The 21,351-nt window shown below is 39.1% G+C and overlaps 1 protein-coding gene across 1 annotated transcript in view; it reads right to left on the bottom strand.

Annotated features, from left to right (window-relative positions):
• Positions 1 to 5,251: 5,251 nt before the first annotated feature.
• LOC110448935 overlaps positions 5,252 to 21,351 on the bottom strand; it is a 21,341-nt gene continuing 5,241 nt past the window's right edge. The window contains exons 2-7 of the mRNA XM_021495451.1: positions 15,143 to 15,284; positions 11,967 to 13,384; positions 10,784 to 10,874; positions 9,996 to 10,084; positions 6,858 to 7,059; positions 5,252 to 6,564 (exon numbers count right to left, since the gene is read on the bottom strand). Coding sequence (XP_021351126.1) covers positions 6,350 to 6,564; positions 6,858 to 7,059; positions 9,996 to 10,084; positions 10,784 to 10,874; positions 11,967 to 13,384; positions 15,143 to 15,284 — 2,157 coding nt within the window. The 3' untranslated portion in view covers positions 5,252 to 6,349. The remainder of the gene's footprint in view (positions 6,565 to 6,857; positions 7,060 to 9,995; positions 10,085 to 10,783; positions 10,875 to 11,966; positions 13,385 to 15,142; positions 15,285 to 21,351) is intronic.

Raw genomic sequence — 21,351 nt, forward strand, 5'->3', positions numbered from 1 at the left:
TACAGAACAGATTAAAGAATTAGAAACAATGAATCAATTTGGGTAAACATCTCCATGACAAATTCACACAACCTCACCATAGGAGCATATTATAGACCACCATCAGACAAAGGGCACTCACTAGAACAACTAGAAATCTCTATGAACAGACTAGGTCAAAACAACAACACAATAACATACGTAAGTGGAAATTTCAACTTACCACATATAGCTATATAGACTGGCAAAACAACACAACCATACCAGGCAAACAAGAACAAAAACTTCACCAGCACCTTCTGGACATCATAGACTACAACTCCCTCACACAAATAACGACAAAGCCCATCAAAGGAGACCACATACTCGACCTGACACTTACAAACAGACCATCAATCATTAACAAGACTGAAACCACACCACCTATAGGTAAATCTGACCTTGACATAATCTACATTGAAATTGACGTTCGACTGAAAAGAATAAGAAGAGAACCTAGAAATATATACCTCTACAACAAAGCTGACTGGAACAACATAAGAAACGACCTCACACTTCTAAACACAAATCTTGACGAACAACCTAACCGAACTGCAGACAATCTTTGGAACATGTTCAAAACAACACTTGATAATTCAGTCACCAAAAATATCCCTCAAAAGCACATCACATACAAATCCAAACTCCCTTGAATAACACATTCTCTCCTTCGACTACTGAGAAAATGTAAACAATTACACAAGAAAAGCAAAACAAAACATGAACTTATACAGAAATACAAATCAGCAAAATCAGAACTACAAAAACAAACACGCAACGCATATCTTAATTACATCCTCGCCTAGCAAAAAATTCAATTGCAAAAAAAACTATTCTCCTACATAAAAACTACAAGAAAAGAAAACAATGACATAACCGCATTACGTAAAGACGGACAGCTAAAAACTGACACTACATGCAAGGCAAACATACTAAACGAACAATTTGAATCTGCCTTCACCACAGAACAAAGACTGCCCCATACCAGACAAAGGACCTTCTCCACACCCTCTCATGCCAGAAATGCACATTACAAAACAAGGCATCTATAAACTACTCAATAACATGAACCCACATAAAGCAACAGGACCTGACAATATACACGGCAGAATACTTAAAGAATTAAGTAACATCACAGCACCCATTCTCACAAAAATCTTCACCCGCTTACTCACTACAGGAACACTACCAGAAGAATGGAAACATGCAAATGTAAACCTGATATACAAAAAAGGAGACGAGTACAACCCAGCAAATTACAGACCAATTTCACTAACCTGCATCACATTTAAACTCATGGAACACACCATAGCAAGCGCCACAATGACACATCTGGAGAACAATAACATATCATATGACCTACAACACGGCTTTAGACACAGCTCACCACATTCGTACATGATCTCGCATCAAACAACAACATCAACAAACAGACAGACATCATCATTATGGACTTTGCCAAAGCTTTCGACAAAGTCCCACACAAACGACTACAGTACAAACTCAAATATTACGGGATAACAGGGAACACACACGCATGGATTGAAGACTTTCTCTCATTCCGCAACCAAACAGTAGTACTCGAGGGCAAACAATCAGACAAAATACAAGTAGCCTCTGGGGTCCCTCAAGGAACCTGTTTGGGCCCCATCCTCTTCCTCATCTACACCAATGACTTCCACGAATACATGAAATACAGCACACTTAGACTATTTGCAGACGACAGCATCATATCCAAGACGATAAACAACAAAGAAGACACACTAAAACTACAACATGACCTTGACGCAGCAGGACAATGGGAGACAGACTGGTTAATGAAATTTCACCCTGACAAATGCAACATACTCAACATTGCACCGAAACACAACAAAATACACCATGACTACAAACTCCACAACCACACATTACACCAAGTAGAATCAAGCAAATACTTATGATTAACATTACAAAATAACCTACGATGGGACAAACATATTAACAACATCACAGCCAATGCCAATAGGTCCTTAGGTTTTCTAAAACGCAATTTAAAAATAAACTCACCACACATCAAAGAACATGCATGCAAAGCACTAGTCGGGCCAAAACTTGAATACTGCTCTTCCATTTGGGATCCACACAACACAAACCAAATAAAAAAAAAGAGCAGCACGCTACGTACAAAACAGATACCACAACACTAGTTCCGTAACAGATATGATCCACACACTGCAATGGCCAACACTACAAACACGGCGCAGCTACACAAGAATTATCCTCTTTTACAAAATCATACACAAAATCGTAGCTTTAAACCCAACTCATATACTCACACCCGTAGACCCTCGCACCAGACATGCACACCCTCACGCATACAAACACATATCTGCTACAAAGGACACCTACAAATAGTCATTCTTTCCACACACAATAACACAATGGAATCACCTTCCCATAGCAGCAGTACAATGCACAACACTAGAGGACTTCAAGGCACACTTACCCTACACAGCCCTTGAACCCCTCATTACACGCTAAACATACGCCAGATTTTATCTTTTTATCTACACCTTGCACAAAATCACAAAAAAACCCACCCTATTCACAGTAAATAATCCCCTTTTTCACGCCTCTTCAACAGGACCCCCCGAGGGCATAAACATCAAATTGATGGAGCCCCCGTACGACAAAGAAGAAGAATCAGGCGTTTGTGACACATCATCTTTTATCGATATAAAAATGCAATAGAATATCTTAATATCTTAAGTTCTGTGATGTTATGATGAAAATGGAACAAAATGATAATACTGCGAAGATAAAAAAAGCCTTCAGGTTAGAATACCAATATGGAACTAGAGTAGGCCAGGGGCTAGTACTACAGTTGTGGGACCGCACAACGCACCAAAAATTGCGTGCGCACAACGTGCATACATCGTTCACACACCGTCCGCACATCGTCCACACATGGTGTGCACAACTGTGCGATTTAGCAATCGTTCGCCCCGTTGTGCGCTTCTCTCCGCACAACTGTGCGATTTGGTATCATTTGTAGATCAAAATTACGGAATGACAAAAATACGGAAGGCTTGTATGCGATAATGTACACTGTGTATATATCTGTAATTTCTCATCACAATAATCAAGATTATACAATTTCACAATGCGTGTTACACAGTATTACAGCGACCGTTAGGCTGTCAAGAATGGGTTTGGCTCCAAGGTAACAGAACAGGTAAATAACAATTTTATGAGTGTCCGGAGTTTTACCTGACCAGTGCCTGACACACAGAGCTGATATGCGATACCGTTTGACCGTAATGAATAGTATTTGTTATTTGCATTCGTTTGCCTATGGCTCCCCTTCACCTGGATTTTCACACCCCCGGCCTTACCCGACGAGTTACGTAAATGCCCCAGGCGGGGAGAAAACTACGGTCCAGGTACATGTACAAAGTGGTTATGTTTACCTGTATACGGGATTGTGTTGTAATTTTACATGTGTCGATTAAGTTTGTTTAGAAACACAGAAAACACAATCCCTAAATATAAGAATATATAGACAGAAAGATAAGTTTATAGATGTTGCTAGAATATAGAAACATACGTAAACATCAAGTTTATATGTTTAAACACGAAACCGTATAAATTGTTAAGGCATTCCTCAATTTACACCAACCACGATTGTTATCGCACAACGTCCGTCCATCGTGCGCAAGCAATGATCGTTCAGCTTTTTATCGTTCGCCCATCGTTTTTAGAATAAATATTGACAGGATCCGTTTCCATTAATAGGATTGTAATACGAACTTTTTCTGTTGATCTCCTACATAATTTTAAGTTATACTTTTGCCTTATATGTCGTTAAATTATCAAGTTACGTAGCAAGTGCAAGCGAAATCTGAATTGACTACCATGCTGGAAACTTCGTCCGTCTTCCGATATAGGTCAGACGTCTAAATATGGGTATCATGACCAAATATGGAAATTGTAGTAAACATGACGGCATCAGTAGTAATGCTATATTTGGCCGTGACGGCCATATAAGGAAAAGGGTAATTGCGATAACATCACGCGTGATCGAACATGGCGGTCGTTTCTGTTTTTAGAGATTTTAGTAAGGATTTGTTATTTCAACGAAGATGTAATATTTTGATAACATTATACTCATATGAGGCGTGAATCATATAATTATATTATTACGGTTAGCACTTTTGATTTTCCTCAGTAAGTTGGAACAGGACCGCTTTATAGCTGACAACACAATATATAAATGTAAGCAGGAACGGAAATGCAAGAGTCACAAATTTTAGCCAATCAGAGGACAGTATTTCCGTGTAATGGGTTAATCCAACGACAGTTCCAAGAGTAAATACGACGTTTTAGAAGGATACTCAGTTCTAACTAAGAATAAGATTATATCCAATGACTTTTGAGTGAACTTGAGTCCATGATAAGGGATTTTATTTGCAGTTTGCTTAGTATTACTGGTAGGTGACGTATGTTTTGTTTATGAATACCCGAGCAGATTAACTGAAGTATTTTACCGGAAGTTGCGTGTAGCATGCATGACCTACAGTCAAGTGGCAGTTCCCTATTGAGATAAACAGGGTGCATTTTCAATAAGAATACGACGTCATAGGTTCTACCAAGGAAAGGAATGATATTTACAAACCATTCAAGTGCATTTGAGTCCAAAGTTACGCATAATAGTACCAGTGGGTACCGCTAGAGCGGCGTATGTGTGGAAACGACATTTATGAATATCTTGAGCTCATTAACTGAAGTAATATCAATAGCTTGCGGCTAACGCCTTAGCTAAAAACAATCCTCAACATAAAATTTATCATTGATATTCACAATCATAAAAGGCAACTGTCATAAATCTAAATTACTTCTGATGACTTTATCACTATCGGTTTTTATGAAGGAGGGTAGTGCCGTAATGCAGTAGTCGTTAGCCATGTTTTTGGTTAAAAATTACAATGACCTTGACCATTGCCAAATCGATAAAAAAAACTATAACGCTCTAAAGTAGTTGGTACCGATGACAGAGACTCGGGAAAGTGTTGACAGAGAGGTGGGCGTTTGTATTGATTGGACAGAAGTTGAATAAGATAAAGCTAATATACAAAACATTTTACTTCATGTTCTAGGTCACTTTAAACCTGGTCAATAGTTACTCACTGAGTTTTAAAAACCACTATTATACGCATAAAACTCACTATTTTATTAATTTGTAACATATCTTTTATTTAAATAGATTTTTCTTTTCCCGCTGCTTATATTTTCCTTTATTTTAAATCTTGTTTAAACCTTTATACAACCATGCTACTGTCCATATTTGATTAGTAAAGGCCTCTTTGTAATCCAGACTCCGTTGTTCAAAGGTTTAACACCTTTCATCCCTGTGACCTTGACAGCTGGACAAGATAATGCATTAAAACAAAATGACAGCTCTCCCTCTTAGCAAACTTAATACGAAATATAACGACTTTAAACTTCTTGGTTACCCAGAAGAAGCACCTTTTCAACACAGTTGACTTCTTTGACCTTGAAAGTTTGTGAGTGTCATTCAATAGAAATAATTTGATAGCTCTCTTTCCAAACATACAACAAATAAAATGTCTTACCTTTACACCTCTTACTCATACAAAAGTCGCTTAACTGTTTAAACGCATTTGACATTTTTACAACTCGATTGACTCTTTGACACTTCAGACCAAATTCAACTACCCATTGTCTCTTGGTTATTCTTAATTAGTCAATCAAATGTTTTAACAAAATTGACTCCTGTGACCTTAATAGTTGTTGAAGGACGTTTGTTCAAAAATTCTCGGTAGCTTTTCAGCCTTGTATTCTACCTAACAACTATCATGACCCTAAGCCGCTTCAGTATTCAGAAGGAGTCATCTAAGTTTGTTTTAAATCGTTTGACCTTATGGCCTTCTAGGGGTCAGATCAGTCGTTTGACCTTATGGCCTTCTAGGGGTCAGATCAGTCGTTTCAACAAATATGGAAGCAATTTAACGCACTTCATCGAAGCCTACTGCTGGCTAAATGTCAGGATCAAGGTCTTTTGGGTATTCCAAAATTGCAGCTTAGATAATTTACCACATTTGACACTTGTGACTTTGTAAGGCACCCAAGGTATACTACTTATTAAGAAGTCGTTTGAAGAAGAAATGCACATGATTGATAAATACACGATCGTGCGTCATACTATGGGACACTTGTACTGCCGGTAGGTGCGCTGAAGATGAATTGTCTTTGTCTTGGGTTTTAAAAACCCGGTCGTCCTTCAGTTAGCTATTTTGCATTTGTGTTACTGTTACAAATATAATAGAAATAACTACTCCGGAGTAGATGGACCATTCATTTTACTCTTTGACATGACGGATGTGTTGATTTTGTTGATCTCACTGAGGAGAGGGAATAGCCTAAACACATCCACCAGCAGACGACTGCCTGTCATTGGGTGGTTCCGGGAGATGGTATGGACGAAGACATCGAGGTAATGAGAGTGTAGCTCTTCCACTGTTTCACGGTTTTCTAGCTCCAATTCATCTTAAACACAACATTTCAACATTTAATATCAAGAAATATTGTTAGCCTTTGATTTTTATTGATTGTCATCCTGCCATTAAATAATATCCAAATAAGTTTTCATCCGTTATTCGAGTTTGATTGATAAGTTTAACTTGACTGGATCGGTAAATAAAAGATTTACAATTATTAAGGTATGATAACTGTTCGGACACATAATTTAGGTACTTGATAAATTCACGAGAACATTAATAAATTACTTTTATTTCTGGTTTAGTCTCGACAGTTAATAGTAAGTATAAGCCATCAATTACCTCCTGTTAATAATTGAACTGCACACAACGCTCCCAGTTCAAAGTCAGATAAGGCCAGTTTGTTGAGTTTTTTGGCAAATAAAAACATTTTATTCACTATACTGGGATTCATGATCGCTGTCATGGTTGCCCTGTTGTAGAAGATACCCTCTCCGATAAGTATATAACACTCTTCATCAATAAAGAACTCGCTGGAAGATATCTGCGATACAAACAATAGTTATAAAGTGATATTATTAATGTAAATATAAACCATTCAACAAATATATACCGGCATTGAAATTGACACGCCATGCCGGTATACTTAATGGGGAAAAAAGATCTGTCATATATCTTTATATAACAAACAAGAGGCCCAATGGGCCTGAATCGCTCACCTGGTATTAATTTCACACTTGTTATCTTAAAAGTGGACTAAAATACAACTACAGGCAGAATATCAGTGTTTGATTAATAAGAAGCTATTAAAACATTAAACATATGACAACCGTGACCTTGAATGTCGAACAAGGACAATAGGTTGAACAGAATGTATAGTCTTCCAACCCAGCATGCTTCTAGCAAAATAGCATTACCCTGGACCTTTTGGTTAACAGAACAAATCATTTAAATATTTAAACATATATTGACCACTGTGACCTTGAATATGGGCGAAGGTTATTCATTTGAACAAACTTGGTACCCCTTCATCGCAACATGTTAATGGCCAAATGTCATCACCATAGGCCTCTTGGTCATTCAAAAGAAGTTGTTTAAATGTTTTCAACATATTTGACCCCAGTGACCTATAAAATGATTCAAGGTCATTCATTTGATCAAACCTGGTAGCCCTTCATTCCAGCATGTTATTGGCCAAATATCATTATCCTAGGCCTCTTGGTTATTCAGAAGAAGTTGTTTAAAAGTTTTATACATATTTGACCTCTGTGATCTTGAATATATATCAAGGTCATTTATTTAAACAAACTTGGTAGCCCTTCATCCCAGCATGTTACTGGTCAACTATCATCACCCTAGGCCTTTTGGTTACTTAGAAGAAGTTGCTGAACGACGGACGACGGACGGACGACGGACGATGGACGGACGACGGACGCCGCACCATGCCATAAGCTCACTTGGCATTTTGGGCCAGGCGAGCTAAAAATAGCGAACCTGTCTCACGCACATAGCTTCTGTTTTGCTTTCCTTGGAGTGATCCCCTGTGTATGTTCCGTATTATATACGAAGTGTTCATTTCTGTGAAATGCCTGTTGTGTTGAATGTTAATTACTTTGTATGACGTGTTTGAGCCATTGTTGAAGTTTGACTCCACATAAATATCCGCTTATGACAAAGCTTGCTTGTCTGCATATGTCATGATATTGAGAAATATGAATGCCTGTGTATGAACCATTATAAAGTTCCCAGTTTATAATTGTCTATCGTGAAATCTAATTCTGAGTTAGTTTTATGTTATTCTAATTCCCATGTATGTCCTATTACCATACATTAGGTGTAGGCTAAGTTACGGTCACATTCCTTGTGTTTGAACATTTGTTGTAATGTTTTCGGCCTGCTTGAAGCCTGATTCATTGTGTATACAATATTGTTGAAGTGTGCTCCCCTTTGATGACGCCTGTTTATCTATGTATGAACCGACTGTTGAAGTGTGCTCCCCTTTGCATGACGCCGGTTGTCTTGCATGAAATATATTGTTAAAGTGTGTTCCCCTTTGATGACGCCTGATTCTCTGTCTATGAAATGTTTGTTGAAGTGTGTTCCCCTTTGATGACGCCTGAATCTCTGTGTATGAAATGTTTGTTGAAGTGTGCTCCCCTTTGTATGACACCTGATTCTCAGTGCATGAAATTTATTGTTGAAGTGTGCTCCCTTTTGATGACGCCTGATTGTCTGTGTATGAAATATATTGTTGAAGTGTGCTCCTCTTTGTACGACGCCTGATTCTCTGTGTATGAAATGTTTGTTGAAGTGTGCTCCCCTTTGTATGACACCTGATTCTCTGTGCATGAAATATATTGTTAAAGTGTGCTCCCTTTTGATGACGCCTGATTCTCTGTCTATGAAATGTTGTTGAAGTGTGCTCCCCTTTGATGACGCCTGATTCTCTGTGTATGAAATATTGTTGAAGTGTGTTCCCTTTTGATGACGCCTGAATCTCTGTGTATGAAATGTTTGTTGAAGTGTGCTCCCCTTTATATGACACCTGATTCTCTGTGCATGAAATATATTGTTGAAGTGTGCTCCCTTTTGATGACGCCTGATTCTCTGTGTATGAAATATATTGTTGAAGTGTGCTCCCCTTTGATGACGCCTGATTCTCTGTGTATGAAATGTTTGTTGAAGTGTGCTCCCCTTTGATGACGCCTGATTTTCTGTGTATGAAATATTGTTGAAGTGTGCTCCCCTTTGTATGACGCCTGTTTGATTCTCTTTTCATGACGCCATTTTTTATTTTCTGTAATTCTCAGGGTTTATCAAATAACACGCGAGAAGAAACAATATTATGACGTCACGAAAAAAACCCAGATGTGACATTAGCTCTGAATAGGAAAAGTCACGAGCAAATTAGGATAAAAAATATAAATGCTGAAAACCATACTTATGACACAAAGTATTTGAAAAAAGTGAGAAAATAATAATCTCTTACCTTGAGTAGGTAATAGGAAAAATCAACAACCCTGGGGTGATTATCTGGTTGTCTAACCCCTTGGCAAAGCCTCGGGGAAGGTAACCAGAAACCACTTACGACGGACAGAAAATGTGATTGGTATTTATTTTCTGTTTTTTTTTAATTGAGTTTATACTTATTGTTGATGTCCAAAAATTTGCAAATATATATTGTCGCGGGGACAAGGGAGGAAACGCTACATATGTTTATAATAAATCTGATAAGTTTATATCTTGTATGCTTCATATATGAGATGTCTGATAGAAAATACATAATGACATCTTATATGATTATTTTTTGCATAAAATATATGATATCCTATATATTTTTCCTTATATGATATCGTCTATTATATACATGTATAAAATATCTGATATATTTTAAAAGTCATCTCCTTTTTTGCGTTGGCTTATACAAATGTATGAACAAATGCCATTATTGTTCCTAACATGTAAAGAGAATCTACTTACCATCCAGACATCTAAGTAGGCACGTAAGACCAACTTCTCCCTATCACCTGCTTCAAGGTTGCTAAATCCAGGCACGCCCGAACAAAAGGCTGAAAGCAATAGCATAACAACTTATAAATGTTTAGCCAACTACATCTGCATACTACCTCAAACAACGTAGCAGATCGGTGTGGCGGCAACATCAATACCAAATCTGCCCTGTAGGTTACTGCATAAGTGGCAATATCTTATCTTGCTTATCTATTTTTTTTATTCCAGTAGATTTGTACGCTTTGACAAGTGAAATATTCAAATAACCATCAAGACTGAAAGGTCATTTATAGACAACGCCCATACATGTAGATCTACTCAAGGTTGCTTTAAAGTGACGAAACCGCACTAGTTCCTATCGGACGCTAAACACCAACGTCAAAAGCTATTGCCCAATAAGACATAAGGCAGGGGAATATGAGTGACAAATGTTTGTTTCATTGCTTTCATGAATCAAAGCAGGAGGCAGATATTCTATTATGAACGAACAAGATGACTCAATACTTTTGCTGGTATAAAAGACGATACTATATCATTGTGCCGGAGTACTTATGTTGTGGACACGTACTGATGTTGTGGACACTTACTAATGTTGTGGACACTTACTGATGTTGTGGACGCTTACTCATGTTGTGGACACTTACTCATGTTGTGTCAGAGTACTAATGTTGTGGACACTTACTGATGTTGTGGACACTTACTAATGTTGTGGACACTTACTGATGTTGTGGACACTTACTGATGTTGTGGACACTTACTGATGTTCCTTTTATTTACTTGTACAAGGGATCCCATTAACATCTTCCACACTTCACTGATATCAGCAGGGTTAGTGAACTTCATAGACACCTGTAATAAAGAAGGTGTAGCACAACAGGTTCGTATAGCACAGCCGGTATTGTGACAAGTATGACGTTTTCATGACTAAGGACGATATGTACTCCTTCACCTTCATCATGCAAAAGTGCACGACCAATTATGGCCGGAACGGTACACATGAACATGTAGTATACAATCTATATTTCAAAAACGTAGAAACTTATCTTTCTAATTCTCCATGCGAATCTGCTTTTATTCCTATTTTACCTTTAGTTTATCGATATAATCTCTGGTAATCTCTTTGTTTTTTCTTGTTTACATTTCAATAGTTATATGTAGCAATGGCATGAAAACTTCTTTCGTCAAAAATGATTGAAATTGCGCAGAACATCAGCTTCCGTTTACTGAATTGATCCTTTTAAAACTTAAAGAAGCCAAACGGGACTTAACATTTTGATTTATAATCGATCCGGAAACATATAAATCTTAATTAGCGCTAAAGGACGATTTGTGACTTTAAATTGAAATACAAAATCATTATTTCACAAACTTAATTAGTGACATCGCTAACATCAATAAAGAAACCATATCTCAGTCATTTATTTGTTACAAATAGGTTCGAATGTAAAAAGGAACTGCACTACTGACTGCTGTGTGGAGAGCGATCAGAGCACTTTGTACCTCGTGCTGAGTAAGCTGGAAATTAAGAGATGTCACATGGAAAACGGGCTGACAACGGACACAAGAACATAGGCTACTACGGACCAGGTAGTCAAACAAGTGTTATCGACTGATGACAACGTAACACACATAACTGCACATTGACTGAAACACATCATTGCTTTTGATATATATATCTACCAAATAATGCGAGCATGATACGTTTTAGTACATGATACGTTTGAGTACATGTCAATTGGGCCAATACGAGCTTTTAGCTCATTTCCCGGCCATCTGGATCAAGGTAAATCAAGGTAAATCATATATATACATATATGCACACGTATATGATGAATTAGTATAAAACATTGCATGCATTAAGTATAAGCCAGAAAGTGAATCTAGCGTGCAAATATCTCCCAATGACATTAACAAGTTTGTGTTATACTTTATGTTACTTACCTTTTTATCGAAGTAATCCTGAATGAGTGCCCTCCTTTCCTTCAATGAAGTATAAAATGTATCTACCGCTACTTTCAGCCTGTCAATTGTGCTTTCCACAAGTCCCAACGTTTCGGTATCCATGACCATCTTTGATATACCCACTGTGTCAGTCTGGTCATACCTACCTAACTTCTTTTCTCCATTTGTGTCCATCTCCTGTAGTTGTCTGTTGTCCTCTTTATTATCACCACCCTCTTTAGTTGACTGGCCGTGCAGTTTTGAACATTCCTCAGAATAAGGCATGGCTATTTGACTGGCGCTTTGATTGTTACTTCCAGAATGACTGTTTTTGTCTCCCCCCCAGTATTCCCGACTAGTGCCAGTATGGTTGTCCTCATCTGTGACCGCTTCTTGCAATGCCTTCTCATCAAAAACCACCCCTTGTTGGATATGTCGTTCAAGCTCTTTGACGCTATCATAATGCTGCTTGCTTACTGACTCTCGTTGGTTCCTATCCTGCATTGCGACCAGGTCGGTTTCCATGCCACTATGTTGTTGACAGTGATATTGGGAAAGTGATGTAGTTTGTGCATATTCTTGTTGTTGACAGAATGGCATCTCATCTAAAGATGCCTGATTCCTGACACAGCCTGTGTCGTTAAGAGGTGATGGAAAACCCTCATTTGCGGTCTGGCAGTTTGTTTTTGTTGTTTTCGTTGCTCCAGCCAGGTTCCAGAAGGGTTGTTTACCTGCATGCAGACATTCTTTGTCTTGCGACATGTCGAACCTGTTATTGAAATGTTGGTCGTCAAACAGCTGACATTTCCCAGCCTGTGAACCATTTCTGTTATCCATAGACATAGTTTGCTTCATGCAATCATCTTTCTGAGCATTGGATACAGTTTTTTCATTTGACCTCCACAACCCTGAAAGGTCTTTGTCAAGGTCAGCGAAATAACCGTTGTCTGCTGTAGGATCTTTATCAAGCTCAAGAAAATAGTTAGTAGGCATTATTTTCTCTTCATACTGTTTTTTGTCCAAACAGGTAGCAATATTGGGTTTTTGATTCATTTGATAATCAAATTTAGCAGAGAAGGCCATTTTCTGGTGTGAAGGTACGGATTGGGTGCCGAAGACGATTTGTTGGAATGGTTTTGAATCGGAGGAACAAAAGTTATGTTGTGATTGTAAGGATGAAGCTGTAGTGAAATTATGTCTTGAAGGTAAAGACGAAGTCGTACAAATTTTCTGTTGTGATGGTAACGATTGAGTTGTAGAGAAATTCGGTAGTGATTGTGTTGATGTAGTGCCGGAGTAATGCTGTCTCTGCTGTGGTGGTAAATCAGCACCTGGGGCTGTGGCAGCTGAATGATTGGAATTGAAATCTCTCAAAGCTTTCTCTTTTTCCAATTTCGGAATTCTTCCCATTTTTACAGCTGCAAAATTAAGACATGTTAAAATTTTGAGATTTCACATTTCCAAATATTTGACACATGGACTAAACTGAATTATGTCGATATTTCTACCATAAGAAACGGAGTTAAACTTTAACCTTTGGTTAAGAACCCTAAGCATTGAACTTACATACTGTAAAATAGCAAAGATAGTTGAAAGAGAACAACACACAAAAACGACACAATTAAAAGAAACAATTAAAATCAGGAAACTCAAAACATGAATAGAGACGAGGGGAGACACAAGCTGAGTCATCTGTATGACCCGATACTGACATAACAGGGGAGGGGCTAGATCTACACCCTACCTGTAACCTATCTGACGCAGTGTGTATACGCTTCCTTAGGATAGGCGAATAACGCCCCCCGGGTCGAGTGACATAAGAATATATACTATTTCGTCACATCATTGACGGGTAAAAATTTCAAATCGTGCACTCAGTCGTAGTTTGACAAAGGGACCAATCAGTCTTGAATTGTTGCGACACGTTTAATACGTACACTGTTTGTGAAGAAAGTAAAACTTTAAGATATATATCCCTTTGTAGACTTTAAACAAACCATATATTTACCATTTATAGGCAAGCTCTGATGTCGGTAAAACAACATATAGTTACCATCGATAGCCTTGTTCTTTTGTCGGTAAAACAACATATACTTAAATCGATAGCCATGATCTTTTGTCGGTAAAACATCATTTACTTACCATCAATAACCAAGCTCTATTGTCAGTAAAACAACATATACTCACCATCAAAGGCAAACTCTGTTGTTTGTACAGTAACATATACTTACAATGTACAATCAATAGCCATGCTCTGTTGTCAGTAAAACAACATTTACTTACCATCAAAAACTAAGCTTTATTGTCGGTAAAATAACATTTACTTACCATCAATAACCAAGCTTTGTTGTCAGTAAAACAACATATAATTACATTTAATAGAAAAGCTTTGTTGTCAGTAAAACAACATATACTTACCATCAATAGCCAAGCTTTGTTGTCAGTAAAACAACATATACTTACCATCAATAGCCAAGCTTTGTTGTCAGTAAAACAACATATACCGTCAATCAATAGCCAAGCTTTGTTGTCAGTAAAACAACATATACTTACCATCAATAGCCAAGCTTTGTTGTCAGTAAAACAACATATACTTACCATCAATAGCCAAGATCTGTTGTCAGAAAAGCAACATATACTTACAATCAATAGCCAAGCTTTGTTGTCAGTAAAACAACATATACTCAATATCAATAGCCAAACTCTTTTGTCAGTAAAACAACATATACTAACAATCAATAGCCAAGGTTTGTAGTCAGTAAAACGACATATACTTACAATCAATAGCCAAGTTTGTGGTCAGTAAACGACATATACTTACAATCAATAGCCAAGTTTGTGGTCAGTAAAACGACATATACTAGCAATCAATAGCCAAGTTTGTGGTCAGTAAAACGACATTTACTAACAATCAATAGCCGAGTTTGTGGTCAGTTAAACGACATATACTAACAATCAATAGCCAAGTTTGTTGTCGGAAAACGACATATACTAACAATCAATAGCCGAGTTTGTTGTTGGTAAAGTAACATAAACTTACAATCAATAGCCAAGTTTGTTGTTGGTAAAGTAACATATACTTACAATCAATACCAATGCCATGTTGTTGGTAAAACAATGTAAATATCTACAATCGATAGCCAAGCTCTGTTGTTGGTAAAACACTATAAACTTACCATCGATAGCCATTCCCTGCTTCATGCACATTTGGAATCTACATGCCTTACATCGACTCCTATTCTGTGGTGTCAACACACATGAACCGCCAAAGAAACACTTGTACTTTTCTTCTCTCATAGTGCTCCTCTTAAAGAATCCCTACAAAATATCCAATATATAGATTTGTGTTTTGCGAGTACGGTAACAATTTGAAAGATACAATGTGTAAGACAATGGGGAGTGTTTGTAACTGCTACTATGTTTACTGACATATTGTCTCCATGTGTAAGAGTAAGAGTTTATTGGCTAATAAAAAAAGCAGTTCGTTAGATGGCTAGGTGTATATAAATAGAGGTTCCGTCAGATGAAAGGCTCTCTCTTACTCTGGCGTTCGACGTGGAAAGAACACCTCTAGAAAGGTAAACAGTGACCAAGCTGAATTAGTTCTGGGCCGGCCTCCTTTATAGTTTATTGTCAATATAAATTGTATCACTAGGCAGTGTACATAGTCACAGGGTGTCACAGTACAGGGCGACGTACTGTTGATAGATACAGAGTGACAGCTACCAAGACACAGGTTTTACCAAGACTTCAGGATTTACCAAGGCACAGGTTTCAGTGTCTAGGGTGACTTGGTCAAAAGGTAGTCGCGGTAAAGGGTGACGTGGTCAAGGTGTGTCGCGGTAAAGGGTGACGTGGTCAATGTGTGTCGCGTTAAAGGGTGACGTGGTCAAGGTGTGTCGCGGTAGAGGATGACGTGGCCAAGGTAGTCGCGGTAAAGGGTGACGAGGTCAAGCTAGTCGCGGTAAAAGGGTGACGTGGTGATGGTGTGTCGCGGTAAAGGGTGATGAGGTCAAGGCGTGTCACGGTAAAAGATGACGTGGTCAAGATATGTCGCGGTATAGGATGACGTGGTCAAGGTGTGTCGCGGTAAAGGGTGACGTGGTCAAGGAATGTCGCGGTATAGGGTGACGTGGTCAAGGTGTGTCGCGGTAAAGGGTAACGTGGTTGAGATGTGTCACTGTAAAGGGTGACGTGGTCAAGGTATGTCGCGGTATAGGATGACGGGGTCAAGGTGTGTCGCGGTAAAGGGTGACGTGGTTAAGGTATGTCGCGGTATAGGGTGACGTGGTCAAGGAGTGTCGCGGTAAAGGGTGACGTAGTCAAGGAAGTCGCGGTAAAGGGTGGCGTGGTCAAGGAGGTGTGTCGCGGTAAAGGGTGATGTGGTCAAGGAAGTCACGGTATAGGGTGACGTGGTCAAAGTGTGTCGCGGTAAAGGGTGACGTGGTCAAGGAGGTGTGTCGCGGTAAAGGGTGATGTGGTCAAGGAAGTCACGGTATAGGGTGATGTGGTCAAGGTGTGTCGGGGTAAAGGGTGACGAGGTATAGGTGTGTCGCGGTAAAGGGTGACGTGGTAAAGGTGTGTCGCGATAAAGGATGACGTGGCCAATGTAGTGGCGGTAAAGGGTGACGTGGTAAAGGTGTGTCGCGGTAAAGGGTGACGAGGTCAAGGTAGCCATGGTATAGGATGACGTGGTAAAGGTGTGTCGCGGTAAAGGGTGACGAGGTCAATGAAGTGGCGGTAAAGGGTGACGTGGTTGAGATGTGTCGCGGTAAAGGGTGACGTGGTCAAGGTATGTCGCGGTATAGGGTGACGTGGTAAAGGTGTGTCGCGGTAAAGGGTGACGAGGTCAAGGTAGTCGCGGTAAAGGGTGACGTGGTCAAGGAGGTGTTTCGCGGTAAAGGGTGATGTGGTCAAGGAAGTCACGGTATAGGGTGATGTGGTCAAGGTGTGTCGCGATAAAGGGTGACGAGGTCAAGGTGTGTCGCGGTAAAGGGTGATGAGGTCAAGGTGTGTCACGGTAAAGGATGGCGTGGTCAAGGTGTGTCGCGGTAAAGGGTGACGAGGTCAAGGTGTGTCGTGGTAAAGGGTGACGTGGTTGAGATGTGTCGCGGTAAAGGGTGACGTGGTCAAGGTATGTCGCGGTATAGAATGACGTGGTCAAGGTGTGTCGCGGTAAAGGGTGACGTGGTTGAGATGTGTCGCGGTAAAGGGTGACGTGGTTAAGGTATGTCGCGGTATAGGGTGACGTGGTCAAGGTGTGTCGCGGTAAAGGGTAACGTGGTTGAGATGTGTCGCGGCAAAGGGTGACGTGGTCAAGGTATGTCGCGGTATAGGATGACGTGGTCAAGGTGTGTCGCGGTATAGGGTGACGAGGTCAATGTTTGTCGCGGTAAAGGGTGACGAAGTCAAGGAAGTCGCGGTAAAGGGTGGCGTGGTCAAGGAGGTGTGTCGCGGTAAAGGGTCAAGGTGTGTCGCGGTAAAGGGTGGCGTGGTCAAGGAGGTGTGTCGCGGGAAAGGGTGACGTGGTCAAGGAGGTGTGTCGCGGTAAAGGGTGACGTGGTCAAGGAGGTGTGTCGCGGTAAAGGGTGACGTGGTCAAGGTGTGTCGTGATAAAGGGTGACGTGGTCAATGTAGCGCTGTAAAGGGTGACGTAGTCAAGGAGGTGTGTCGCGGTAAAGGGTGATGTGGTCAAGGAAGTCACGGTATAGGGTGATGTGGTCAAGGTGTGTCGCGGTAAAGGGTGACGTGGTCAATGTGTGTCGCGGTAAAGGGTGACGAGGTCAATGTGTGTCGTGGTAAAGGATGACGTGGCCAATGTAGTGGCGGTAAAGGGTGACGAGGTCAAGGTAGTCGTGGTATAGGATGACGTGGTCAATGTGTGTCGCGGTAAAGGGTGTACACAGTCACGGGTTTTGCAGTAAGGGGTTATTTACTGTTGATACAGGGTGATAGATATATTGTTATACAGGCCTTAGTTGGCTTTTTGGCTATATTAGTGCTTGAGATATATTGTAATAAATGTAAAATATCTACCGGGTGCAGTTTAGGCAGTAGTTCATTAGGTTATAGGTATTTGAGTAAGATAGACGACCATTATTTTGTATATATTGTCGGCATTTATTTGTTACAGTAGTTACTAGATCCAATATAGAACTTGGTAACGAACTGTAGGCACGCATCCGTTACATATATATATTGGTGGCACCAAACGTCCTGTTGACGAACTTGACGACGTAACCATAGGGTAAAGAAGATAGGTATATTCCTACTGAGGAAAGGAGAGTAACCATTTAAGAAGTCGTCACGTTTATCGAGTATTTTAGCGTTGAGATTATTTTCATACTGTGAGTACATGTGAGAGCAGGTTAAGATGAAGGACTGGAGTAATCGTCTGGATTTCAGAAATCAAGTCAAAAATATAAACAACCTCAAAAGTCAAGTTAAAAACATTTACTAGAAGAGTTGAAAAAATAGTTTTAAACGAGTTTTTGTATTTCTAGTTACGGCTGTTACATCGCCTTATACCATTTAAGTTTCGCTATGTCTTATACAGCCATTCCGGGGTGCTCGTATCCAAACTACGAACGGTAAATCTTTACAACATACCTTTAAAGTTCGGGATGCTACCATGTTTGTGTACGTAACAAAAGCCGTTTCCCCTCAGGTATAGTAGTCGACCTGACCCAATGTGTACACATTGTGTAGTTTGGACCAAATGCACTATGCTTTTTAGGGTTGAAGCTAATTTGACTAGTTTCTTTGCCACAGTCAGTCGTGCCGACTAATCGGTTCGTCGTGACAGACAGACTGTCGGGGAATAGCAACACGTTAGACGTAGTCTCTGTATGCAGTCATCTGTACATTTAAATAAATTACACTTGTATGAACGTAATTCAACATTTTATCACATTTATAATTGGATTTGCGAAAATATTTAATTACAAGTGAAAGGGAATTTGAATACTTAAAACCAGTTTAAGAAACTATCAAATCGATAAAGATTCCTTATATATGTTTATTATGCATTTCGCAAATTCCTTTTTTCATTTTGTTTCGTCATCGTTTACGTATTGTTGTTTGTAGTCTGATTAAAATCAGCCGGTCTACTTATAAAACCTAAAACATCAGGATTTTTTTCATATCCGTCCGATGTATTAGTAGAATTTCATGGAAGTTTTTTTATGAGACTTTTCTCAACATATCAATTTGTAGGATCAATGCACATTTCTGTTGAACATCTGAGTTTACTAAAAGACTGAAGTGCAATAGCAATGCGTCTAACGTTTTTCAGTTCATCAACAACATGTCCCTTTGTCATGACCAACCGATTAGTCAGCACGACTGACTGTGTCAATGATCAAAGAAACTAAAAAAAAATAGCCTCAACCCTGAAATGCATAATGCATTTGGTTCAAACAACACAATATATTTACATTTGCATGGCATTGTCACTATATAGCCTCTTTGAAAGCTGTGTCGTTGATGGGATTTTAATTACCATGCAGCACGAGACAATTCTTAGCGTATTAATAAATAACACTGACCGGAACTACAATATCATTGTAAATTTATGTGCAAAATAAAAAATGAAATATAAAATACTTTTATTACAACAAAAACAAGACCAATGTCTGCAATATCGTACAAAATGCACATCGGTTGAAATCACCAATGCCGGCAATGGAAACAATTTTAACGCTCATGCAATTTATCAGAAATATCGTCTGTTACACTGCACTGATCAACAGGGGTTCGTTACAAATGTCTGAAATACACATATTCTATAGACCTACTAACACATATGTTACAGACCTACTGATATGAGTCATAATTCATAAACATTTCAGACATTTGTAACGAACCCCTGTGCTCCGTCGCAAGATAACTAACTTCAAACACTATCAGTTTCACGCGTCTCGCAGCCACGGTTTCTTCAGTTGCTGACGACATGTCAAATAACGAGGTTGTTATAGAATCTACCGGCTGTAGTCAGATTCCCATACAATCAACAAATAAATTCACGTCTGGATTCTTCACAAAATGAGCAAAGAGAAAAGTTTGAATTAACTTCCAAAAATAACTCCCTCGTGGAGGTCAAGGTCGGATTTACAGTGTTCACTGTATTTATCCATGCGCGAAATTTGATCCGGGGAAAAATCGAAAAAAATTCAAATCTAACTTTCAGCTCAGAGTGCTATTGATAAACTTAAATTACCCTACAAACATATCATACGCAATTGTATTGATACTGAACTGTGGAATAAAATTGAAGTGTTTGTTAAAATGTCAAAGTACTACTTTGTTTACCAATCAGCACGCGACAATACGCTGTTCAAACTATTGAACGAAATTGTGTGGACTGTCGATAAGGCGGGCATTTTCAATTTTAAATATAAATTATAAGTTAAAAAAGAACATAAAAGGCAGAGAAAACGTCAATATAAGTATTGAACTGTTTTTGTATGGTATTTATGATCTAGCGCGCATTTTGTTGTTTGCTTGCAAAGCTATGCCATTCAAATAGATCAGAAATACCATACAAAAACAGTTCAATGTTTAAGTATACACGTTGGATCAGGTCAACTGCTGTAGCCGAGGGGAAACGGCTTTTGTCACGTACACAAACACGGTAGCATCCCGAACTTTAAAGAATGCTGCTAAGATTTACCATTCGGAGTTTGGATACGACTAGTCCGGAAGATCTGAAGAGGTACATGCATACTCATTATAATACATTCGATGGCTTTGATGGGCTATACCAGGGTAAGGCAACATACGTGATTGTAGATATCGACTTTGTAAACTACCTACTAATGTGAGATTCTTTGTTGTGTATGACTTTTCCTGAATGATAAGTATTTTTAGTATGATGTGGCCAATAAAATTCTGGTGACAATTTCAAATTCAGGTTGGTATATTGGATAACTGTATTGTTTGTAATGGAATAACATCATCAATATCACCAATGAGGAAGACCGACGGGAGGTAAGTTTACCTCCATCCTCAGTACTACTGGTATCAATATCAACATCATCAATATCACCAATGAAGAAGACCGACGGGAAGTAAGTTTACCTCCATCTTCAGTACTACTTGTATCGATATCAACATCATCAATATCACCAATGAGGAAGACTGACGGGAGGTAAGTTTACCTCCATCTTCAGTACTACTGGTATCAATATCACCAATGAGGAAGACCGACGGGAAGTAAGTTTACCTACATCTTCAGTACTACTAGTATCAATATCACCAATGAGGAAGAACGACGGGAGGTAAGTTTACCTCCATCCTCAGTACTACTGGTATCAATATCACCAATGAGGAAGACCGACGGGAGGTAAGTTTACCTCCATCCTCAGTACTACTGGTATCAATATCA

This window comes from Mizuhopecten yessoensis, unplaced genomic scaffold (genome assembly GCF_002113885.1).
Source record: "Mizuhopecten yessoensis strain PY_sf001 unplaced genomic scaffold, ASM211388v2 scaffold4387, whole genome shotgun sequence".
Classification (NCBI taxonomy): domain Eukaryota; kingdom Metazoa; phylum Mollusca; class Bivalvia; order Pectinida; family Pectinidae; genus Mizuhopecten; species Mizuhopecten yessoensis.